Source organism: Pristiophorus japonicus, unplaced genomic scaffold (assembly GCF_044704955.1).
Source record: "Pristiophorus japonicus isolate sPriJap1 unplaced genomic scaffold, sPriJap1.hap1 HAP1_SCAFFOLD_620, whole genome shotgun sequence".
In the NCBI taxonomy this organism is placed as follows: Eukaryota; Metazoa; Chordata; class Chondrichthyes; family Pristiophoridae; genus Pristiophorus; species Pristiophorus japonicus.
In genome coordinates this window covers 220,998-246,532 of record NW_027254532.1, presented here as the reverse complement: position 1 = coordinate 246,532, position 25,535 = coordinate 220,998, and the positions used below count along the sequence as shown (strand labels likewise).

Below are 25,535 nucleotides of genomic sequence, written 5' to 3'. Positions count from 1 at the left end.
GAAAGTGTTGTTCCGGTGTTTATACAGCTCCTCTAATGGCCTCAGGATGTTCCAAACTGCTTTACAGCCAATGAAGTAGTTTTGAAGTGTAGTCACTGTTGTAATGTAGGAAACATAGCAGCCAATTTACACACAGGAAGCTCCCACACACAACAATATGATAATGACCAGATAATCTTTTTAGTGATGTTGGTTGAGGGATAAATATTGGCCAGGATACCGTGGATAACTCCCCTGCTCTTCGAAATAGTGCCATGGGACTGTTTACATACAACGGCCTTATGGTGAGAGATTGTGTAGAATGGGCCGATACTCTCTGGTGTTTAGAAGAATGAGAAATGATCTCATTAAAACATAAAAGACTTTGAAGGGGATTAACAGGGCAGATGCTGAGAGGTTGTTTCCCGTGGCTGGAGAGTGTGGAAGTTGGGTCATTGAATATATTTAAGACAGAGATCGACAGTTTCTTCACCGATAAGGGAAGAAGGGGTTATGGGAAGCGGGCGGGGAAGTGGAGCCGAGTCCATGATCAGATCAGCCATGATCTTATTCAATGGCGGAGCAGGCTCGAGGGGCCTACTCCTGCTCCTATTTCTTATGTTCTTCAGAGGACAGACGGGGCCTCCGTTTAACATCTCATCCAAAAGACAGCACCTCTGACAGTGCAGCACTCCCACAGTACTGGGAGTGCCAGCCTCCATTATGTGCTCAAGTCTCTGGAGTGGGGCTTGAACCCACAACCTGCTGACACAGAGGCGAGAGAGCTGCCCATTGATCCACGGCTGACACTGGAAATGTGTCTGATTTGAGGTCGCTCGTTGGAAGCCGATGAGCTGAGCTATCCTTACACTCATTATTTTAACTTTTATTTGCCATTTGATAAATGCATCGCTTTAAGCTTTTTATTGTAAATTTAAATAACCTTTCTCCCAGATGCTTTAAACCAGTCTCTGATTGGCTCAAATCCTGCATCAAATTAATGTTTTATTTATTCCGGACACTAAACATCAGCCCATTGAAGTGACCAGATATCGCTATTTGGCAAAACTCAGGTCATTTCTCTCTCCGTTAACACAAGACCTGGGCGATGTGGATATAGCAATTCATTGCCGTAAAGCCAATTGAATCACAACCAGACTCGTACTCCCAGATTCTAGTCAAGAAGCATGTTATTGCTCACTGGCACAGTTAGAGAACATTCAATTTTATTTATTCAATTTTAGTAACAGAGAATCACCCCTGATGGTTTGGTGGGAAAGTGCACTGTGTGGTACTGAGGCAAACAGACCAGGGAGATCCCAGTGGTGTATGTGGGTCTCACTATCTATCCTGAGACAGGGTCCCAGTGGTGTGTGTGGGTCTCTCTATCCTGAGACAGGGTCCCAGTGGTGTGTGTGTGGGTCTCACTATCTATCCTGAGACAGGGTCCCAGTGGTGTGTGTGGGTCTCACTATCTATCCTGAGACAGGGTCCCAGTGGTGTGTGTGGGTCTCACTATCTATCCTGAAACAGGGTCCCAGTGGTGTGTGTGGGTCTCTCTATCTATCCTGAGACAGGGTCCCAGTGGTGTGTGTGGGTCTCACTATCTATCCTGAGACAGGGTCCCAGTGGTGTGTGTGGGTCTCTCTATCTATCCTGAGACAGGGTCCCAGTGGTGTGTGTGGGTCTCACTATCTATCCTGAGACAGGGTCCCAGTGGTGTGTGTGGGTCTCACTATCTATCCTGAGACAGGGTCCCAGTGGTGTGTGTGGGTCTTACTATCTATCCTGAGACAGGGTCCCAGTGATGTGTGTGGGTCTCTCTATCTATCCTGAGACAGGGTCCCAGTGGTGTGTGTGGGTCTCACTATCTATCCTGAGACAGGGTCCCAGTGGTGTGTGTGGGTCTCACTATCTATCCTGAGACAGGGTCCCAGTGGTGTGTGTGGGTCTCACTATCTATCCTGAGACAGGGTCCCAGTGGTGTGTGTGGGTCTCTCTATCTATCCTGAGACAGGGTCCCAGTGGTGTGTGTGGGTCTCACTATCTATCCTGAGACAGGGTCCCAGTGGAAACACATACATTTACCTCAGTGTAGCTGAGTCAGGGAGCGGGTGAGGATTCCTGTTTCTAACCACAGCCTAGTGACCCCTGACAGAAAGTGTGGGCAGTGAGTGAGGATAGAATGATGCCCCAAAGGCTCACGTGTGAAGAATGGTCACTTGGGGCGAGGGAGGGATGGGCCCCGGGACCTATGGGACTTCAGTCCGACAGGGCTCTGCACCTTTGGGTGAGGAAATTCGACAATAATTATTGAGCAGAAATACCAATATACCCCAGTGAACACCTCTCTACCACTCTTTCCTCCTTTAAGATGCTCCTTAAAACCTACCTCTTTAACCAGCTTTTGTTCATCTGCCGCAATTTCTTCGAATGTGGCTCAGTGTCAAATTTATCTGTTTTGTCTTATAACGCGCTGGGAAGTGCCTGGGACGTTTTACTACGTTAAAGGTGCTATATAAATAAAAGCTGTTGTTGTTGTTGAGGTCCTGTGGGATCGGAGGTACCGGCCACAAACACTGTCCTTCACCAAACCACTTGTAGGTGCTAAAGAATGTATTCCCAGTCACTATGGGCGTTTGATGGCAGCATATTCGGTTGTCTCCTCACTGATTATTAATGTCGGGCCCACGGTTTTCTGTCGCAGGAACTGAGTATCGGCGTAATACAGCTCTCCTTCCTCCGACTGAAACACAGTGACATACATAAATACACAGATTACCACACGGAAACAGGCCTCTCCCCCAACCCACGCACTTACTTAAAGCACAAACCCATCAACCCACATCAGAGGCAGAGCCGGGATCCCCTCTCATTTATACATAAGCTGAGGTTCCGTCAGTGTCCTGCTAAAGGCACTGGCCCTCAGTAACGTTCCTGGGGCCTCTGGTACCTGGTCTCAGTGGCCTTTGCTCACGTCTGACCCTCGACATTAACTCGAGGCGGGAGTAGTGAGAGCTGGGGGCTGGGCCGTACGGCAGACCATCAGGCCCTTCACACCGTGAGGCCCGGGAGATTCTAACTCTCAGGCCTGCTCTGCACAGGCCCCGTCGCTGTCCTGCCCAAACACGGCGGGAGGGTGAGCTGGCAGGCGGGAGGGGGGGAGGGGATTACTGGTGGGAGGGAGGGGAGGGGGGGGGGAATTACTGGCGGAGGGAGGGAGGGGGAATACTTAGAGGGAGGGGAGGGAGGGGGATTACTGGAAGAGGGAGGGAGGGAGGGAGCGGGATTACTGGCGGAGGGAGGGAGGGAGGGGGATTACTGGCAGAGGGAGGGAGGGAGGGAGGGGGATTACTGGCAGGAGGGAGGAAGGGAGTGGGATTACTGGCGGAGGGAGGGAGGGGGGGAGGGGGATTACTGGCGGAGGGAGGGAGGGGGAATACTGACAGAGGGAGGGGAGGGAGGGGGATTACTGGAAGAGGGAGGGAGGGAGGGAGCGGGATTACTGGCGGAGGGAGGGAGGGAGGGGGATTACTGGCAGAGGGAGGGAGGGAGGGTGATTACTGGCGGAGGGAGGGAGAATACTGGCAGGAGGAAGGGAGGGAGTCGGATTACTGGCGGAGAGTGGGAGAGAGGGGGTTTACGGAGGGAGGGAGGGAGGGGGTTTACGGAGGGAGGGAGGGAGGGGAATACGGAGGGAGGGAGGGAGAGAGGGGGGATTACTGGCGGAGGGAGGGAGGTAGGGAGATTACTGGCGGAGGGAGGGAGGTAGGGAGATTACTGGCAGAGGGAGGGAGCGGGGAGGGAGATTACTGGTGGAGGGAGGGAGGGAGGGGGATTATTGGCGGAGGGAGGGAGGGAGAGGGATTACTGGTGGAGGGAAGGAGGGAGGGAGGGGGATGACTGGCGGAGGGAGGGAGGGGGATTACTGGTGGAGGGAGGAGGGGAGGGGGATTACTGCCGGAGCGGGGGAGGGGGATTACTGGCAGAGGGAGGGAGGGAGGGGGATTACTGGCGGAGGGAGGGAGATTACTGGCAGAGGGAGGGAGGGAGGGAGATTACTGGCGGAATGGGGGAGGGGGATTATTGGCGGTGCGGGGGGAGGGAAATTACTGGCAGAGGGAGGGAGGGAGGGGGATTACTGGCGGAGGGAGGGAGATTACTGGTAGAGGGAGGGAGGGAGATTACTGGCGGAGGGATGGAGGGAGCGCGTTTACTGGCAGAGGGAGGGAGGGTGATTACTGGCAGAGGGAGAGAGGGAGGGGGTTTACTGGCAGAGGGAGGGAGGGGGATTACTGCCGGAGGTAGGGGGGGAGGTGGATTACTGGCAGAGGGAGGGAGGGAGGGGGTTTATTGGCAGAGGGAGGGAGAATACTGGCAGGAGGAAGGTAGGGAGGGGGATTACTGGCGGAGAGAGGGAGGGAGGGGGTTTATGGAGGGAGGGAGGGGGTTTATGGAGGGAGGGAGGGAGGGGGTATACGGAGGGAGGGAGGGAGGGAGGGGGGATTACTGGCGGAGGGAGGGAGGTAGGGAGATTACTGGCGGAGGGAGGGAGCGGGGAGGGAGATTACTGGTGGAGGGAGGGAGGGAGGGGGATTACTGGCGGAGGGAGGGAGGGGGATTACTGGCGGAGGGAGGGAGAGAGGGGGATTACTGGCGGAAGGAGGGGGAGGGGGATTACTGGCGGAGGGAGGGAGGGAGGGAGATTACTGGCGGAGGGAGGGGGATTATTGGCGGAGAGAGGGGGATTACTGGTGGAGGGAAGGAGGGAGGGAGGGGGATGACTCGCGGAGGGAGGGAGGGGGATTACTGGCGGAGGGACGAGGGGAGGGGGATTACTGGCGGAGAGAGGGTGGAGGGACCTTCCTGTTCCTCCGGCCCCACAAGTCAAATTTATAGCACGTCCCTTTCTCACTTTAAACCCTTGATTAAATCATCCCTCAACCTTCGAAACCCCAGACAATACAAGCCAAGTTCATGCAACATATCCTCATAATTGCACTGTGACAAAGCACTCAGACCGGTTCCTGCTCTTTTAAAGCTTCCTGTCCGAGGCCTCACTGCAACACGCACAGACTCTGGCTGCTGTCTGTCACTGGCACTGAGACACACACAAACACTCTCCACAAACACATACACATACACTCCCCACCCACCCACACACACACTCCCCACCCTCACACACATACACACACACACTCCCCACCCACACGCACTCCCCACCCACCCACACACACACTCCCCACCCTCACACACATACACACACACACTCCCCACCCACACGCACTCCCCACCCACCCACACACACACTCCCCACCCTCACACACATACACACACACACTCCCCACCTACACGCACTGCCCACCCACCCACACACACACTCCCCACCCACACACTCCCCACCCACATACACACACACACTCCCCACACACACACACACTCCCCACCCACACACACACTCCCCACCCACACACACACTCACCACACACACACACACTCACCACACACACTCCCCACCCACACACACACACACTCCCCACCCAAACACACACACTCCCCACCCACACACACACACACTCCCCACACACACTCCCCACCGACACACACACACACTCCCCACCCACACACACACAAACACCCTCCCCACCCACACACACACACACACACACTCCCCACACACACACACACACACACACACACTCACCTTCCCCACCCACACACACACTCCCCACCCACACACACACGCACACTCCCCCCCCCCCCCACACATACACACACACACTCCCCCCACACACACACATTCCCCACACACACGTACACACATAAGAACATAAGAACATAAGAATTAGGAACAGGAGTAGGCCATCTAGCCCCTCGAGCCTGCTCCGCCATTCAACAAGATCATGGCTGAGCCAGATCGAGCCAGTTCTATTTCCATGCTAATACATTTCCTCTGACTCCGCGTACCTTTATCTTCTGCAGTCACCTTTTGTGTGGCACCTTATCGAATGCCTTTTGGAAATCTAAATATACCACAACCATCGGTACACCTTTATCCACCATGCTCGTTATATCCTCAAAGAATTCCAGTAAATTAGTTAAACATGATTTCCCCTTCATGAATCCATGCTGTGTCTGCTTGATTGCACTATTCCTATCTAGATGTCCCGCTATTTCTTCCTTAATGATAGTTTCAAGCATTTTTCCCACTACAGATGTTAAACTAATCGGCCTATAGTTTCCTGCCTTTTGTCTGCCCCCTTTTTTAAACAGAGGCGTTACATTAGCTGTTTTCCAATCCGCTGGTACCTCCCCAGAGTCCAGAGAATTTTGGTAGATTATAACGAATGCATCTGCTATAACTTCCGACATCTCTTTTAATACCCTGGGATGCATTTCATCAGGACCAGGGGACTTGTCTACCTTGAGTCCCATTAGCCTGTCCAGCACTACCCCCCTAGTGTTAGTGATTGTCTCAAGGTCCTCCCTTCCCACATTCCCGTGACCAGCAATTTTTGGCATAGTTTTTGTGTCTTCCACTGTGAAGACCGAAACAAAATAATTGTTTAAGGTCTCAGCCATTTCCACATTTCCCATTATTAAATCCCCCTTTTCATCTTCTAAGGGACCAACATTTACTTTAGTCACTCTTTTCCGTTTTATATATCGGTAAAAGCTTTTACTATCTGTTTTTATGTTTTGCGCAAGTTTACCTTCGTAATCTATCTTTCCTTTCTTTATTGTTTTCTTCGTTATCCTTTGCTGTCGTTTAATATTTTCCCAATCTTCTAGTTTCCCACTAACCTTGGCCACCTTATACGCATTGGTGGCCAAGGTTAGTGGGAAACTAGTAGATTGGGAAACACACAAAGGGTTTCACAGAGACAATCCCTTTGAACAAATCCCAGCCTCGTGTCGGGTGCCCACACACACCGATAATCTGCGGCACCTGCTCCTGACCCTTCCAGCAGCTCACCGTCCCTCTGCCTGCACAATAAGGTGCGACTTAACAGGAGAGAGGAGGCCGGGACAGGAGGGCCCACAGACAAAACCCCGAGAGCCTTTGGAGGGGAGCCGCTTGGAAATGATTGTGCCTGGGAGCAGAGGGATTGGGACAGGCTGAAGCCGGAGGCTTCGCCCTCACTCAGGGACAGGAGCACCTTACGTTATCCCTTCTCTCCCTACTGACATCCTGACCCACCATCACCCAGGGTCCAGTCACACCCAGCGGGCTCAGAGTATTCCCACCGCAGTAATAGTCACAATGTCATTGGGACCCCGATTGCCATTTCGGGTGGGAGCGGGCAGGAGCCTGGGCTGTGCTCACACCGACCCGACCCGACCCACGGGCCATGGAACGACAGATTTAAATGAGGCCGGTGGCTCACAATCGCAGGGAGGAGGGGGAGCTCGGCACCACTGGAACGGTCACCTGACCATCGCTCCCTCAGTCAGTCACCTGACCATCACTCCCCCAGTCAGTCACCTGACCATCACTCCCCCAGTCAGTCACCTGACCATCACTCCCTTAGTCGGTCACCTGACCATCACTCCCCCAGTCAGTCACCTGACCATCGCTCCCCCAGTCAGTCACCTGACCATCACTCCCCCAGTCAGTCACCTGACCATCGCTCCCCCAGTCAGTCACCTGACCATCACTCCCCCAGTCAGTCACCTGACCATCACTCCCCCAGTCAGTCACCTGACCATCACTCCCCCAGTCAGTCACCTGACCATCACTCCCCCAGTCAGCCACCTGACCATCACTCCCCCAGTCAGTCACCTGACCATCACTCCCTCAGTCAGTCACCTGACCATCACTCCCTCAGTCGGTCATCTGACCATTAGTCCCCGGCCCGGGAGTCAAACTAGACCCCAACCTGTGAAAGTCACGTGAGTTCAGGATCAGGCTGGGCCTATTATTAGGGAGGGTCGCTGAGCACTTGGACAATATGAGCTGGTCAGAGAGAGCCAGCATGGATTTGTAAAACAGAACTCATGTCTAACGAACTTAGTTGAATTTTTTGAGGTGGTAGCTAAGGTGCTCGATAAGGGAGAGTCTGTAGATGTTGTTTATATGGACCCAGGCATTGAAAAAGCTTCCACTTTCGAACGGCTGGAGCTGGTCAGTGACATTATCAGAGTCGCCTAGTGACCCAGATGACAGGCTTTGCTACAGCAGGAAATTCAATATTAGTTTTTGTAAATGACAACGAATTCAATGCTTGTTCAGAGTCACACGATCACACTGATGAATTTCTGTTTCCGTGAACAAGGTATGGCAATTCGACCTTATGGCTTTAAAGGGATGCACCACGTGTTACTCAGCTCCACCCGAGCTCCACCTGAGATAGATCAGAATATCTTTAAATGGCGAGAAGCTAGGAACTGTGGAGGAGCGAGAGATTTAAGGGTCCATGCACAGAAATCATAAAACCCAGGGGACTGGTACAAACAATAATTACAAAGGCTGATGGAATGTTGGCCTTTATCTCAGGGGAGCTGGAATACAAAGGGCGGAAGTTATTCTACACTTGGATAAAACTCTGGTTACAACACATCAGGGGCACTGCGTTCAGTTCTAGGCACCACACCCCAGGAAGGATATTGGCCTCGGAGGGGGTGCAGTGGAGATTCACCAGAATGATTCGGGGACTAAAAGGGTTAGATTATGAGAACAGGTTGCACTGACCAGGCTTGTATACCCGAGTATAGAAGATTAAGGGGTGATGGAATTCAGGTGTTTAAGATGATCCGAGGAATTGATAGGGAAGGTACTGTGGGAAACTATTTCCTCTGGATGGTGGAGTCCGGACATGACCTTAACATTAGAGCTCGGCCGTTCAGGGTGAAATCAGGAAACACTTCTTCACACAGAGGGCAGTGGGAATCTGGAACTTACCCAAAAAAGCTGAGGCTGGGGGGGTCAATTAAACATTTCAAAACTGAGATTGATAGATTTTCGTTAGGCAAGGGTATTAAGGGTTACGGAACCAAGGCGGGTAGCTGGAGTTGAGATACAGATCAGCCCTGGTCTAATTGAATGGCGGAACAGTTCGAGGAGCTGAATGGCCTGCTCCTGTTCCTATGTTCCCTCACTCACTGCCATGGTTACTGGTACTGTCCAAGCTACACATGATAAACAGTTGCTTGGTGTGATATCGGGAGGGGCTGTTGCCATTTGTAAACTGTTTCCCAGCAAGAGTCAGCTCCTTCAGAAGAACACTGGTCATAAGTAAAAGAAACACACTATAACGTCCAGGGCTGGAGAGGAAGTGATGAGGTGTATTTAACAGCAGGATATCGGTATAAAAGCTGTTGCTCAGTACTCACCACAGTCGAGGATGCGGCTGCCTGTTTATTAGTCTGGGTTGCAGCTGAAATATAAGAACCTGTGTGAGTTTATTATAGCTGCCACATGTATGACTGATAATCACAGTGAAACCAGTGTGGTCAAATACTCTTCGACTGTATCCCACTCAGCAACCTGCAGCAAACCATGCAGCATACATGTGGTGATAAGCCACACACTCTGTCAGTGCTCTACACTGTACACCACGGGAGTCAGGTGTGGCTCAGTGGGTAGCACTCTCACCTCGGGGTCAGAAGATGGTGGGTTCAAGCCCCACTCCAGGGACTTGAGCCCATAATCCAGGCTGTCACTCCAGGCTGGACTGGTGCACATTCCCCTGAATGATCCTGTACTTGTGGTCTGACACCACCTGTACAATGATGGATAGAAGCCTTTGCTATAGATGCCCACCTTGGGATAGTCATTATGGGTCTTGTTGGCTGTGTATGTGCCATCGATGAGACCCTGCACTTTACAGAAACTGCAACAGGTAAAAGTGCTGTGGCCACTCGAGCTGTTGTCTCCTTTCAATGGACAAAGTGACGAAGGTGTTTCCCCTGCAAACCTCGGCTCCCAGGGCCTGCTTGCGGCATCAGCGGACTGAAGTAATACTAATGTTACAAATGTCTCCAGTGGTGGCTTGAAAGGATCTGATTGCACAAAAGCTCAATGTTGTGATGTTCACCCACAATGGCCATGTCTGTCCCTGTGCTCGGCCCACTCTGGATTCCTGGCTTCAGCACGTGGCATAACTCTGTCACAGACTGCTTCGTGAGTGGAGACAGAAAAGACGGGTCTCCTCAGGTATGGCCAAGTAGGTGTGAAAGTGTAGTAGCTGGGCAGAGTCAGAGTGGGTGCCAGACTCGAGATATAAGCACATCTGTGCTTTTCCTCTCTGTGACACCCTCCACCTCCTCGATCTCCAGGCCAGCCGCTGACAGACCCAATGCAACGTCCATGTTTATCACCAAAATGGCCCAAGCCAAAGTCATCACCAGCATTCTGTGTGACTGTGTCCATGCTGCATTCTCCCTCCTCGGCCTCTATGCAGCCTTTGACACAGTCGACCCACACAATCATCGTCCAACATCTCTCCTCCAGCTCAGTGCTTCCACTTATCTGCATCAATGGCTTCTCTTCTCAAACCTCCCCCAAAGCTGGATCCTTGGCCCCCTCCTTTCTCCCATCTACATGTTACTCCTTAGCAACATTACCCAGACGTTGTACCTCACTACCACTTCGCTCGAGCCCTCCTCGGTCTCTAAATTGTCAGACTGCTTGTCCCACATCCAGCTCTGGATGAGCAGAAATTTTATCCAATTGAATATTGTTTTCGGTCCCCGCCACAAATTCCGTTCCCCCCTCTCCTCTCCCCCCCCTTCCTGACCCCTCTCCCCCTCCCTCCCCCTCTCCCTTCCCCCTCTCTCCCTCCCCTTCCCCATCCCTCTCCCCCCTCCCCCTCCTCTTCCCCCCTCCATCCCTCTCCACAATTCCTGTCTGAGGCTGAACCAGACTGTCATGTATTCAACTATCATTGTAACCCATATATAAGCTGACCTAAGTTGTACACCTTGAGAACATTGACCACAAAGGGGTGAACTTGTGGGAGACACTCCTAACCTGGACTTTCAGGTATAAAAGGGGAAGCTCCACCCACCTTCATCACTTGAGGTCTTGGTAATAAAGGTAACTGGTCACAGAATGACCTTCTCTCAATTATGTGCATTTATACTGTATAGTAAAGATATATCATTGGCGACGAGAAACTGGGATTTAAACCATTTGAGCATGGCAGCACAGAAGAGAGGTACTGTGTTGGTGATGATTGGGATGACTTTATTGAGAGACTACAGCAAAGTTTTGTCACTAAGGAATGGTTGGGACAGGATTCGGCCGACAAACGCAGGGCTCATCTCCTGATGGTTTGTGGATCCAGGACGTACTCCCTGATGAAGGACCTTCTAGCGCCAGAGAAGCTGGCAGACAAGATGTTCGAAGAGCTCAGTAAGTTAATCGGGTTACACTTTAAACCGGCGAGCAGCATGCACATGGCGAGACACTGGTTTTACATGCACCGGTGGCGAGAATGGCAAAGCGTTCCAGACTTCGTGGCAGACCTCCGGCGACTGGCGAGCCTATGTAAGTTCCCAGATGCATGCAGAGCAGAGATGCTGCGAGACATTTTTATTGAGGGCATCAGGCACGCTGGGGTTTTCAGGAAACTGATTGAGACCAAAGACCTGAGCTTGGAAGCGGCGGCTCTGATAGCCCAGACAATTATCTCAGGGGAGGAAGAGACAGGAATGATGTATGACAAAAATCTTAGCTCAAATGCGGCAAACGACCAGGGAATCAACATTGTTAACGCGGCACACAGTTCTCCAGGCAGACAGGAGCAATCCAACATGCCCGAGCATGTAGTCGAACCCAAAGGGGGCATTCAACAGAGACAATGGCTAGCTGAACGGCGATTCCATCGCAATGGACAATGTGGCAGTAATGGGGCCATCAACACCTGTTAATGGTACGCTTAAGGACAGTTGCAGAGACAGTCAGAGACAATCGACTGGTAATGGACCTTTTGTTTCCAACAACAGGGCCTCCAGCTCATGCTGGAGGTGTGGAAGCAAACACCCAGCCAGAGCTTGCAGGTATCAGCAATATACCTGCAGAAACTGCAACGTCAGCGGTCACGGCGCATATGTGCAGGAAGCCTGCAGCAGGTTGATGTACAAGAAGGACAGGTCCAATGTAAGCCCTACGAGGCCAAATTAATACTGGGGGAAATCGCTGGAAGCTGAAGTTCAGCGAGTTCATGTGGAGCACATATACAGTTCATATACCAGGACGCCACCAATAATGATGAAAGTGCTCCTCAATGGCATCCCAGTATTAATGGAGCTAGACACAGGGGCCAGCCAATCCCTGATGAGTATCAAACAGTTCGAAAGGTTGTGGGTGCCCAAGGGCAGGAGGCCAAAATTATTGCCGATTGACGCACAGTTACGGACATAAACAAAGGAGATCATTCCGGTGCTCGGCAGCGCCACGGTAAACGTGACCCACAAAGATTTGGAGAACAGGTTGCCACTCTGGATTGTCCCGGGGGACGGTCCCGCACTGCTGGGGAGGAGTTGGCTTGCTGTCATGAACTGGAAATGGGGCGATGTCAATGCAATTTCTTCTGTGGAGCGAGTATCATGCTCACAGGTCCTGGACAAATTTGACTCATTATTTCAACCCGGAATCGACACTTTCATTGGGGCCAATGTAGTGATTCACATAAACCCGGACGTCAGGCCAGTACACCACAAGGCCAGAGCGGTGCCGTACGTGATGCGGGAAAAGATAGAATGCGAATTGGACCGCCTGCTGAGGGAAGGCACCATCTCGCCAGTTGAATTCAGGGACTGGGTGAGCCCGATCGTGCCGGTGCTCAAGGCAGATGAGTCGGTCAGGATATGTGGCGATTACAAGGCCACCATCAATCGGGTGTCACTCCAAGACCAGTACCCGCTACCGATAGCGGAGGACCTCTTTGCGACGCTATCCGGTGGCAAACTTTTTTCAAAATTGGATCTAACCTCAGCTTACATGACCCAGGAGCTGGCGAGTGAGTTGAAGAAGCTGACCACCATCACGACACACAAGGGGTTGTTTGAGTATAACAGATGTCCGTTCGGGATTCATTCGGCCGCCGCGATCTTTCAGCGAAATATGGAAAGCCTCCTCAAGTCGATTCCAAGGACGGTGGTTTTTCAAGACGACATCCTCATCACGGGTCGCAATACTGAAGAACACCTCCACAACCTGGAGGAGGTGCTACGCAGACTGAACCGGGTAGGGCTGTGACTGAAAAAGGCGAAGTGCGCCTTCTTAGCTCCAGAAGTAGAATTCCTGGGGAGGAGGGTAGCAGCAGACGGGGATCAGACCTACTGCGTCCAAAACAGAAGCAATCCAGAGAGCACCCAGACCCCGTAACACGACGGAGCTGCTTTCGTTCCTGGGGCTCCTGAACTATTTTGGTAACTTTCTTCTCAAATTGAGCACGCTATTAGAGCCGTTACATGTGCTCCTACGCAAAGGTTGCGATTGGGTCTGGGGGGACAGCCAGGAAAGGGCTTTTGATGGAGCATAACAAATTGCGTGCTCTAAAAAACTGTTAACGTTATATGACCCGTGTAAGAAACTTGTTTTAACGTGCGATGCGTCGTCCTATGGTGTCAGGTGTGTGTTGCAGCATGTCAATGCCAATGGGCAGTTACAGCCAGTAGCTTATGCCTCCAGAAGTCTGTCCCAGGCAGAAAGAGGCTACGGGATGGTAGAAAAGGAAGCGCTAGCATGTGTATATGCAGTAAAAAAAATGCACCAGTACCTGTTTGGCAGCAAATTTGAGCTGAAGACAGATCACAAACCACCAATGTCCCTTTTGGTCGACAACAAGGCCAAAAATGCGAATGCATCGGCCCGCATACAGAGGTGGGCACTCACGTTAGCCGCCTATGACTACACAATTCGGCACAGACCGGGCACTGAAAACTGCGCCGATACACTGAGCAGGCTCCCACTAGCCACCACTGAGGGGACAACTGAGCATGATGCTGAGATGGTCATGGCTGTTGAAGCTTTCGAAAGCGAAGGCTCACCTGTGACAGCCCGTCAGATCAAAGTCTGGACAAATAAAGACCCGCTACTGTCCTTAGTTAAGAAATGTGTCCTGAATGGGGACTGGGCAGCCATGTACGGGACATGCCCTGAGGAATTTAAACCGTTTGATAGGCGCAAGGATGAACTCTCGATTCAGGTTGATTGCCTACTGTGGGGAAACCAAGTAGTCATGCCCCAGAAGGGCAGAGAGGTGTTTATCAGAGAACTTCACAATAGCACCCAGGCATTGTCATGATGAAGGCAATTGCCAGGTCACACGTTTGGTGGCCAGGAATCGATGCAGACCTGGAACTTCGTGTTCGCAAGTGCAACAGGTGTGCTCAGCTGGGCAATGCACCCAGGGAAGCCCCCCTTAGCCCCTGGTCCTGGCCCGCCAAGCCATGGTCATGCATCCATGTGGACTACGCAGGTCCTTTCATGGGAAAAATGTTTTTGGTTGTCGTTGACGCCTACTCCAAATGGATTGAGTGTGCCATTTTAAATTCAAGCACATCCTCTGCCACGGTAGAAAGTCTACGGGCAATGTTCGCCGCCCATGGTCTACCGGATGTCTTGGTCAGCAACAATGGCCCGTGCTTCACAAGCACTGAATTCCAGGACTTCATGGCAGGCAATGGAATTAACCATGTCAGAACGGCACTGTTCAAGCCGGCCTCAAACAGCCAGGCGGAACGAGCAGTGCAGATAATCAAACAGGGGATGCTCAGAATCTAAGGGGGTTCCCTACAAAGCCGCTTGTCATGCCTCCTGTTGGCCAATAGATCCCGACCACACTCGCTCACAGGGATTCCACCCGCAGAGCTGCTAATGAAAAGGACGCTCAAAACCAGGTTATCCCTTATACACCCCACCATGAAAGAAATTGTTGAGAGCAGGCGTCAGTTACAATGTGACTACCATGACAGGAATGTGAGGGCGCGATGTATTGATGTCAATGACCCTGTTTTTGTCCTTGATTACGGTGCAGGTCCCAAATGGCTCGCAGGCACTGTGATTGCCCAAGAGGGGATTAGGGTTTTGGTAGTTAAACTTACCAATGGACAAATCTGCCGCAAACACGTGCATCAAACTAAAAGGAGGTTCAGCAACCTCATAGAAGAAGCAGAGGAAGAACATGACGTAGAGTTTACTCCACCACAGGTGACCGAACACCGGAACCAAGTGGAGGAGAGCCCAGTCACTGTGGGCAGTCCGGACAGGCCTGAGGCACCGCAAACAGCAGACACTCAGGCCAGCGCCCAACAACCGGAGCCCCAACTCAGGTGCTCTACAGGGGAGCGTTAACCACCAGAGAGACTTAATCTGTGATCCCAACAAGACTGTGAGGGGGTGGTGATGTCATGTATTCAACTATCATTGTAACCCATGTATAAGCTGACCTAAGTTGTACACCTGGAGAACATTGACCACAAGGGGGTGAACTTACGGGAGACGCTCCTAACCTGGACTTTCAGGTATAAAAGGGGAAGCTCCGCCCACCTTCATCACTTGAGGCTTGGTAATAAAGGTAACTGGTCACAGAGTGACCTTCTCTCAAGTATGGGCCTCGTGTGCAGTTATACTGTATAGTAAGGACATATCACAGACTGTTCGCAACCTTGGTGTCATATTTGGCCCTGAAATGAGCTTTCGACCACATATCCACAGCATAACTAACACCGCCTATTTCCATCTCCGTAACATCACCCGTCTCCACTCTTGCCTCAGCTTATCTGCTGCTGAAGCCCTCATCCATGCCTTTGTTACCTCTAGGCTTGACTATTCCAACGCACTCCTGGCTGGCCTCCCACATTCTACCATACGTAAACGAGAGGTGATCCAAAACTCGACTGCCCGTGTCCTAACTCGCACCAAGTCCCTCACACACTCTCCCCCTCACACACACACACACACACACACACACACTCTCCCCCTCACACACACACACACTCTCCCCCTCACACACACACACACTCTCCCCCTCACACACACACACACTCTCCCCCTCACACACACACACACTCTCCCCCTCACACACACACACACACTCTCCCCCTCACACACACACACACTCCCCCTCACACTCTCCCCCTCACACATACACACTCACTCTCCCCCTCACACACACACACTCTCCCCCTCACACACACACACACACACACACACTCTCCCCCTCACACACACACACACACACTCTCCCTCACACTCTCCCCCTCACACATACACACTCACTCTCCCCCTCACACACACACACTCTCCCCCTCACACACACACACACACTCCCCCTCACACTCTCCCCCTCACACATACACACTCATTCTCCCCCTCACACATACACACTCACTCTCCCCCTCACACACACACACACTCTCCCCCTCTCACACACACACACACACACACACACACACACACACACTCTCCCCCTCACACACACACTCTCCCCCTCACACATACACACTCTCCCCCTCTCACACACACACACACACACACACACACACACACTCTCCCCCTCACACACACACTCTCCCCCTCACACACACACACTCTCCCCCTCACACACACACACTCTCCCCCTCTCACACACACACTCTCCCCCTCTCACACACACACACACACACACACACACACACACACACACACTCACTCTCCCCCTCACACACACACACACACACACACACACACACACACACTCTCCCCCTCTCACACACACACACACACACGCGCACACACACACACACACACACACTCTCCCCCTCACACACTCACTCTCCCCCTCACACACACACACACACACACACACACACACTCTCCCCCTCACACACACACACACACACACACACACACACACACACTCTCCCCCTCTCACACACACACACACACACGCACACACACACACACACACACACTCTCCCCCTCACACACACACTCTCCCCCTCACACACACACACACACACACACACACACACTCTCCCCCTCACCCCTGTGCTCATTGACCTACATTGGCTTCCGGTTAATCATGGCCCCGATTTCAAAATTCTAATCCTTATTTTCAAATCCCTCCATAGCCTCATCTCTCCCTCTATCTGTCAAACGTCCCGTGGTTGCATGGATATGAAATTGGTTAAGTGACAGGAAAAAGAGCGCATCAGAGAGTCATAGGGGTACACAATGCCCCCCGCACGCACCCCGTTTTTTACCATCGGTATGTCACGTGTCACCACAACTGTCCCCTTCAACTTCAGTCCACAGGGGCACCAGGGGGGGTCTCGACCGGGCCAGCGGCCCCCATGCTGCCTGTTGGTGGCCCGGCCGAACCCGCGGTATAATTGTCGGGCTGACCTGGCAGTCGGCCGACAAGAAAAACATGGCGGCAGCGGCAGTGGGTCCTCCCCTTTAAGGGAAGCTGCACGGCCGCTGCAAAAGACCACAGCCTCACCGGGCCACCGGGAAAAGGTTGTTTTGGCACCGCCGAGTGGGCCGAAGATTTTCCCAGGGGAATGTCGCTATCGGGGGGTTGGATCGGCAGTGTGCACGGTGATGATGTGTTTAACACCGATCGGCAGCAGAGGGGTGGTAAGGGTGGGATCGGGGCACCGCCGGGAAAACTCGGGAGAGCAATTGGGCTAGCAGCAGTCATTCCAGCAAAAGTCCCCGGCCACTCCACTCCGCAGTGGGGCCGCTGATTTACGGTGGTAACAGGCCTTCAGGAGAGGGGCGAATTTCAGCCCCATAGAATCATCAAAATTTACAGCACAGAAGGAGGCCATTCGGCCCATCGTGTTGGCGATGGCCGACAAAGAGCTATCAGCCTAATCCCACTTTCCAGCTCGAGGTCCGTAGCCCTGTAGGTTACAGCACTTCAAGTGTACATCCAAGTACTTTTTAAATGTGGTGAGGGTTTCTGCATCGCCCGCCCTTTCAGGCAGTGAGTTCCAGACCTGTTATGTATGCAATAAAGGTTCAAGCTGAGTATTGTTTTACTAAGCAAGGTCCAACCTTGGCTCTGCTTTATTTAGGCCCAAAGTGCCTGACTCGCAAAATGGCTGGCCTTTTATACCTGAGCAGCACCATGAGCGTGCTGCTCAGTGTCCTCCAATAGTGACAATAGAATGTACATACATGACAATACCCACCTCTGAGATCTTATCACAGACTTTCACAGGTTGAGACGGTCCGATGCTTTGTGCTTCCAGGTTGACCGTCTCAGTTCAATTCCAGCCTTGGGTGAGTGTGCGGGGTCTGTTGTGGCTGATGGCTGGATGACTGACTTGTTGGGGGTGGCAGTGGCCATGTCAGGAATTGCAAGTCCATTTTTATTGAACATGTCTGTGATGGAAATTCCAGGTTCACTGATGACCCTTGAACCCACTGAAGGCTGCTGGTAGGTTGGTTGGTCGTCGATGGTTTCTTCGTCCGACTGCTCTGGCTCGTCTGTGTGCCTCAGCTTTGTCTGATCCATGTGGTTCCTGCAAGTTTGCCCATTCTTGAGCTTAATAACAAATACTCTGTTGCCCTCCTTGGCCATGAGCGTGCCAGCGATCCATTTGGGACCCTGACCATAGTTCAACACATGTACAGGATCATTAGCAGAAATCTCGCGTGACACAGTTGCGCGATCGTGGTAACCTTGTTGACTTTGTCTTCTGTATTCAACATGATTATTTAAATCCAGGTGTACCAGAGATAGCTTGGTCTTAAGATCTCTTTTCATCATGAGTTCAGCAGGCGAGACCCCTGTGAGTGTGTGGGGTCTTGTCCTGTAACCAGCAGTATGCAGGACAAGTGGGTCTGCAGTGACCCTTAGGTTACTCTCCTCATGCTTTGCTTGATAATTTGTACTCCATGTTCAGCTTGCCCGTTGGACACAAGCTTGAACGGTGCTGACTTTACATGTTTTATGCTGTTAAGTTTCACAAACTCCTGAAACTCCTGACTGGTGAAACACGACCCATTGTCGCTCATCACTATGTCAGACAGATCACGTGTCGCGAACATGACATTGAGATTCTCTATGGTTTCCGTGGACGTGCTGGATGACATGATTATGCATTCTATCCACTTCGAATAAGTGTCCACCACCACTAAAAACATCTTGCCCAAAGGGACCTACAAGATCTACATGGATCCTGGACCAAGGTTTGGATGGCCGTGACCACAGACTCAGCGGCGATTCCGCTGGTGCTTTGCTGAGCTGCATGCAGATGTTGCACTTATGCATGCATGCTTCCAGCTCAGAATCAATTCCTGGCCACTATACGTGGGACCTGGCGATGGCCTTCATCATCACTCTACCAGGATGTGTGCTGTGTAACTCATGCACAAACTTCTCTCTCCCTTTTTTGGGCATTACAATGCGACTGCCTCACCATATGCAATCTGCTTGAATAGACAGTTCGTCCTTGCGATGAATGTACGGTTTGGCCTCCTCGCACATTTGCTTAGGTATGGCAGACCAATCCCCTTTGAGGATGCAACCCTTTACCACCAATAAAATTGGGAAATGGCTGTTCCAGGTCTTAACTTGTTGAGCCGTGACAGGGGTTCCTTCACACTCAAAAGCATCCATGATTAACATTAGATCCGCCGGTTGTGGCGTTTCCACCTCCGGTGTGGGCAACGGCAACCGGCTCAAAGCATCGGCACAATTCTCTGTGCCAGGTCTGGGGCGAATGATATAATCATAGGCAGATAATGTCAGCGCCCACCTTTGGATGCAGGATGAAGCATTGGTATTGATATCTTTGCTCTCGGAAAACAACGAAATGGGCGGCTTGTGATCGATCTCTAATTCGAACCTCAGACCAAACAGGTATTGATGCATCTTTTTAACACTGTACAACACGCTAAAGCTTCTTTTTCCACCATGCCGTAGGCTCTTTTTGCTTTGGACAAACTTTTGGATGCATATGCGACAGGTTGAAGTTTCCCCGACTCATTGGCTTGTTGGAGTACGCAACCAATTCCATATGACGATGCGTCACAGGCCAAAACTAAACGCTTACATGGGTCATAATGTACCAGCAGCTTGTTCGAGCAAAGCAGATTGGTGGCTTTCTCACAAGCTCTGTCTTGCGATGTGCCCCACACCCAGTTGTTGCCTTTTCTCAATAGCACGTGCAGTGGTTCCAGTACTGTGCTCAATTTAGGTGGGAAGTTACCAAAGTAGTTGAGTAGGCCCCGGAACAACGCAACTCCATCACATTCTGCGACTTGGGTACATTCTTGATGGCCTTGGTTTTCACGTCAGTAGGTCTGATGCCATCAACAGCGATTTTCCTCCGAGGAATTCGACCTCCGGTGTCATGAAGACGCACTTCGAGCATTTCAGTCTGAGTACCACTCTATCCAAATGCAATAGAACCTCTTCCAGGTTGTTCAGATGTTCCTTGGAGTCACGACCGGTGATCAGGATGTCATCTTGGAACACGACGGTTCTGGGAACGGACTTCAGTGGACTTTCCATATTCCTCTAGAATGTTGCTGCAGCCGAGTGAATTCCAAACGGGCACCTGTGGTAAATAAACAGTCCTTTGTGCGTGTTAATGCACATCAGTCTCTTCGGTGTCTCGACCAACTCCTGCATCATATCGGCCGACGTCAAGTCCAGTTTTGTGAACGACTTCCCTCCAGCTAGCATCGCAAACAAGTCATCAGCCTTTGGTAACGGGTACTGATCTTGTTTCAAAACCCTGTTGATCGCAGCCTTGTAGTCTCCACAGATTCTGACTGTGCCATCACTTTTCAGCTCAGGAACAATGGGGCTGGCCCATTCATTAAATTTGACCGGTGATATGATCCCTTCACGCCGGAGTCTGTCCAGTTCAATTTCGACCTTCTCCCTCATCAGATACGGCACTGCCCGAGCTTTATGATGGACGGGTATTGCATCTGAGTCCAGGGGGATCTGCACCTTGGCTCCTGTGAAGTTACCGATACCCGGTTCAAACAGCGAGGGGAACTAGCTCAATACTTGGTCACATGTATCTTCCTCCGATGACAACGCCTTTATGTCATTCCAGTCGCATCTGATTTTCTCCAACCAGCTCCTGCCGAGCAGCATTGGGCCATTGCCTGGAACAATCCACAGCGGTATCTCGTGAACCACACCGTTATATGACACGTTAATTTGTGCACTGCCAATCATCTTTATCAGTTCTTTGGTGTACGTGTGCAGCTTGGTGTTAACAGGGCTCAGCTTGGGCCTCACAGTCTTAGTATCTCACAGCTAATTACATGCCCTCTCGTTCATGATCGATTGACTCGCCCCCGTGTCCAGTTCCATCGATACCGGTATCCCGTTAAACTTCAGATTAATCAACATTGGTTTACTCTTGGTTATGAAAGAGTACAGTCCATACACTTCCTCCTCTGGCATCTTGGATTGTGTATCCGGATCAGCGCTAGTCTGACTCTCATCCTCCACATGGTGTGTCGCAGCTCACTTGCTCATCTGCGGACACTTGCGCTGGAGATGCCCCACTCTCAGACAGCCTTTGCAACTATATTGCTTAAATCGGCACTGCTGGTGCCGATGATTTCCCCCACAACGCTAACACGGAGAAGTCGGATAAATTCCCGCTGGCGGACTTTGGGCAGCCACAGGTTTCGTGAACGCAGCCAGATAGGCCCTGCCATGTGCCGCTCTGCCGAACACCGAATCAATCACATTTACAGTACCTGAGGAGGTTTCGTTCTTCACCGATATTTGCTTTAGACTCCTGTCCATCATCGACTGCGTCGGCGGCAGTCGGGAGCAGCGTCGGAGGTGCGTGGAGAGGCCTATAAAAGGCACAGCAGGGAGTCCGGGGCCCAGCGTCAGAGGTGCGTGGAGAGGCCTATAAAAGGCACAGCAGGGAGTCCGGGGCCCAGCGTCGAGGAGGTGCATGGAGAGGCCTATAAAAGGCACAGCAGGGAGTCCGGGGCCCAGCGTCGAGGAGGTGCGTGGAGAGGCCTATAAAAGGCACAGCAGGGAGTCCGGGGCCCAGCCTCGAGGAGGTGCGTGGAGAGGCCTATAAAAGGCGGGACTTGTGCAGCGACAGGGAGAAGGCAAAAAAGAAGTAGAAAGAAATCAAAAGGTGACGTCACAGCCAAGAGGGTAAGTGATTGGCTGGTGATTGGTGAGTAGTTTTTCTTTTTTCTCTTCTATATCAGTCAGTAACTTTTAACATTGTTGTTGCCAATTTAAGTGTATCTAAGGGTTAAGTCATGGCAGGAGAGCTCGGTCGGGTGTTATGCTCCTCCTGTACCATGTGGGAACTCAGGGACGACACCAGTGTCCCTGACGACTATATCTACAGGAAGTGTGTCCACCTCCAGCTCCTGACGGTCCGCGTTGCGGAGTTGGAGCTGAGGGTGGATTCACTCTGGAGCATCCACGATGCTGAGAATGACGTGAGTATCACGTGTAGCGAGTTGGTCGTACCGCAGGGAAAGGGTCCACAGCCAGATAGGGAATGGAAGACCAACAGGAAGAGCAGTGCAAGGAAGGTAGTGCAGGAGTCCCCTGTGGTCATCCCCCTGCAAAACAGATACACTGCTTTGGGTACTGTTGAGGGGGATGACTCATCAGGGGAGGGCAGCAGCAGCCAAGTTCATGGCACCATGGCTGGCTCTGCTGCACAGGAGGGCAGGAAAAAGAGTGGGAGAGCTATAGTGATTGGGGATTCAATGGTGAGGGGAATAGATAGGCGTTTCTGCGGCCGCAACCGAGACTCCAGGATGGTATGTTGCCTCCCTGGTGCAAGGGTCAAGGATGTCTCGGAGCGGGTGCAGGACATTCTAAAAAGGGAGGGAGAACAGCCAGTTGTCGTGGTGCACATTGGTACCAACGACATAGGTAAAAAAAGGGATGAGGTCCTACGAAACGAATTTAAGGAGCTAGGAGCTAAATTAAAAAGTAGGACCTCAAAAGTAGTAATCTCGGGATTGCTACCAGTGCCACGTGATAGTCAGAGTAGGAATCGCAGGATAGCGCAGATGAATACGTGGCTTGAGCAGTGGTGCAACAGGGAGGGATTCAAATTCCTGGGGCATTGGAACCGGTTCTGGTGGAGGTGGGACCAGTACAAACCGGACAGTCTGCACCTGGGCAGGACCGGAACCAATGTCCTAGGGGGAGTGTTTGCTAGTGCTGTTGGGGAGGATTTAAACTGATATGGCAGGAGGATGGGAACCAATGCAGGGAGACAGAGGGAAACAAAAAGGAGGCAAAAGCAAAACACAGAAAGGAGATGAGGAAAAGTGGAGGGCAGAGAAACCCAAGGCAAAGAACAAAAAGGGCCACTGTACAGCAAAATTCTAAAAGGACAAAGGGTGTTAAAAGAACAAGCCTGAAGGCTTTGTGTCTTAATGCAAGGAGTATCCGCAATAAAGTGGATGAATTAACTGTGCAAATAGATGTTAACAAAAATGATGTGATTGGGATTACGGAGACGTGGCTCCAGGATGATCAGGGCTGGGAACTCAACATCCAGGGGTATTCAACATTCAGGAAAGATAGAATAAAAGGAAAAGGAGGTGGGGTAGCATTGCTGGTTAAGGAGCAAATTAAGGCAATAGTTCGGAAGGACATTAGCTTGGATGATGTGGAATCTATATGGGTAGAGCTGCAGAATACCAAAGGACAAATAACGTTAGTGGGAGTTGTGTACAGACCTCCAAACAGTAGTAGTGATGTTGGGGAGGGCATCAAACATGAAATTATGGGTGCGTGCAATAAAGGTGCAGCAGTTATAATGGGTGACTTTAATATGCACATAGATTGGGTTAACCAAACTGGAAGCAATACGGGAGAGGAGGATTTCCTGGAGTGCATAAGGGATGGTTTTTTAGACCAATATGTCGAGGTACCAACTAGGGGGGAGGCCATCTTAGACTGGGTGTTGTGTAATGAGAGAGGATTAATTAGCAATCTCGTTGTGCGAGGCCCCTTGGGGAAGAGTGACCATAATATGGTGGAATTCTGCATTAGGATGGAGAATGAAACAGTTAATTCAGAGACCATGGTCCAGAACTTAAAGAAGGGTAACTTTGAAGGTATGAGGCGTGAATTGGCTAGGATAGATTGGCGAATGATACTGAAGGGGTTGACTGTGGATGGGCAATGGCAGACATTTAGAGACCGCATGGATGAACTACAACAATTGTACATTCCTGTCTGTCGTAAAAATAAAGAAGGGAAGGTGGCTCAACCGTGGCTATCAAGGGAAATCAGGGATAGCATTAAAGCCAAGGAAGTGGCATACAAATTGGCCAGAAATAGCAGCGAACCCGGGGACTGGGAGAAATTTAGAACTCAGCAGAGGAGGACAAAGGGTTTGATTAGGGCAGGGAAAATGGAGTACGAGAAGAAGCTTGCAGGGAACATTAAGACGGATTGCAAAAGTTTCTATAGATATGTAAAGAGAAAAAGGTTAGTAAAGACAAACGTAGGTCCCCTGCAGTCAGAATCAGGGGAAGTCATAACGGGGAACAAAGAAATGGCGGACCAATTGAACAAGTACTTTGGTTCGGTATTCACTGAGGAGGACACAAACAACCTTCCGGATATAAAAGGGATCGGAGGGTCTAGTAAAGAGGAGGAACTGAGGGAAATCCTTATTAGTCGGGAAATTGTTTTGGGGAAATTGATGGGATTAAATCCCCAGGGCCTGATGGACTGCATCCCAGAGTACTTAAGGAGGTGGCCTTGGAAATAGTGGATGCATTGACAGTCATTTTCCAACATTCCATTGACTCTGGATCAGTTCCTATGGAGTGGAGGGTAGCCAATGTAACCCCACTTTTTAAAAAAGGAGGGAAAGAGAAAACAGGGAATTACAGACCGGTCAGCCTGACATCGGTAGTGGGTAAAATGATGGAATCAATTATTAAGGATGTCATAGCAGCGCATTTGGAAAGAGGTAATATGATAGGTCCAAGTCAGCATGGATTTGGAAAGGGAAATCATGCTTGACAAATTTTCTGGAATTTGTTGAGGATGTTTCCAGTAGAGTGGACAAGGGAGAACCAGTTGATGTGGTATATTTGGACTTTCAGAAGGCTTTCGACAAGGTCCCACACAAGAGATTAATGTGCAACGTTAAAGAACATGGGATTGGGGGTAGTGTGCTGACATGGATTGAGAACTGGTTGTCAGACAGGAAGCAAAGAGTAGGAGTAAATGGGTACTTTTCAGAATGGCAGGCAGTGACTAGTGGGGTACCGCAAGGTTCTGTGCTGGGACCCCAGCTGTTTACACTGTACATTAATGATTTAGACGAGGGGATTAAATGTAGTATCTCCAAATGACACTAAGTTGGGTGGCAGTGTGAGCTGCAAGGAGGATTCTATGAGGCTGCAGAGCGACTTGGATAGGTTAGGTGAGTGGGCAAATGCATGGCAGATGAAGTATAATGTCGATAAATGTGAGGTTATCCACTTTGGTGGTAAAAACAGAGAGACAGACTATTATCTGAATGGTGACAGATTAGGAAAAGGGGAGGTGCAAAGAGACCTGGGTGTCATGGTACATCAGTCATTGAAGGTTGGCATGCAGGTACAGCAGGCGGTTAAGAAA

General features: G+C 51.1%; 1 protein-coding gene across 1 annotated transcript in view; it reads right to left on the bottom strand.

Annotated features, from left to right (window-relative positions):
* Positions 1 to 1,183: 1,183 nt before the first annotated feature.
* The window catches only part of LOC139255689 (uncharacterized), a 125,801-nt gene continuing 101,449 nt past the window's right edge, over positions 1,184 to 25,535 (bottom strand). The window contains exons 6-7 of the mRNA XM_070873966.1: positions 9,313 to 9,356; positions 1,184 to 2,725 (exon numbers count right to left, since the gene is read on the bottom strand). Coding sequence (XP_070730067.1) covers positions 2,609 to 2,725; positions 9,313 to 9,356 — 161 coding nt within the window. The 3' untranslated portion in view covers positions 1,184 to 2,608. The remainder of the gene's footprint in view (positions 2,726 to 9,312; positions 9,357 to 25,535) is intronic.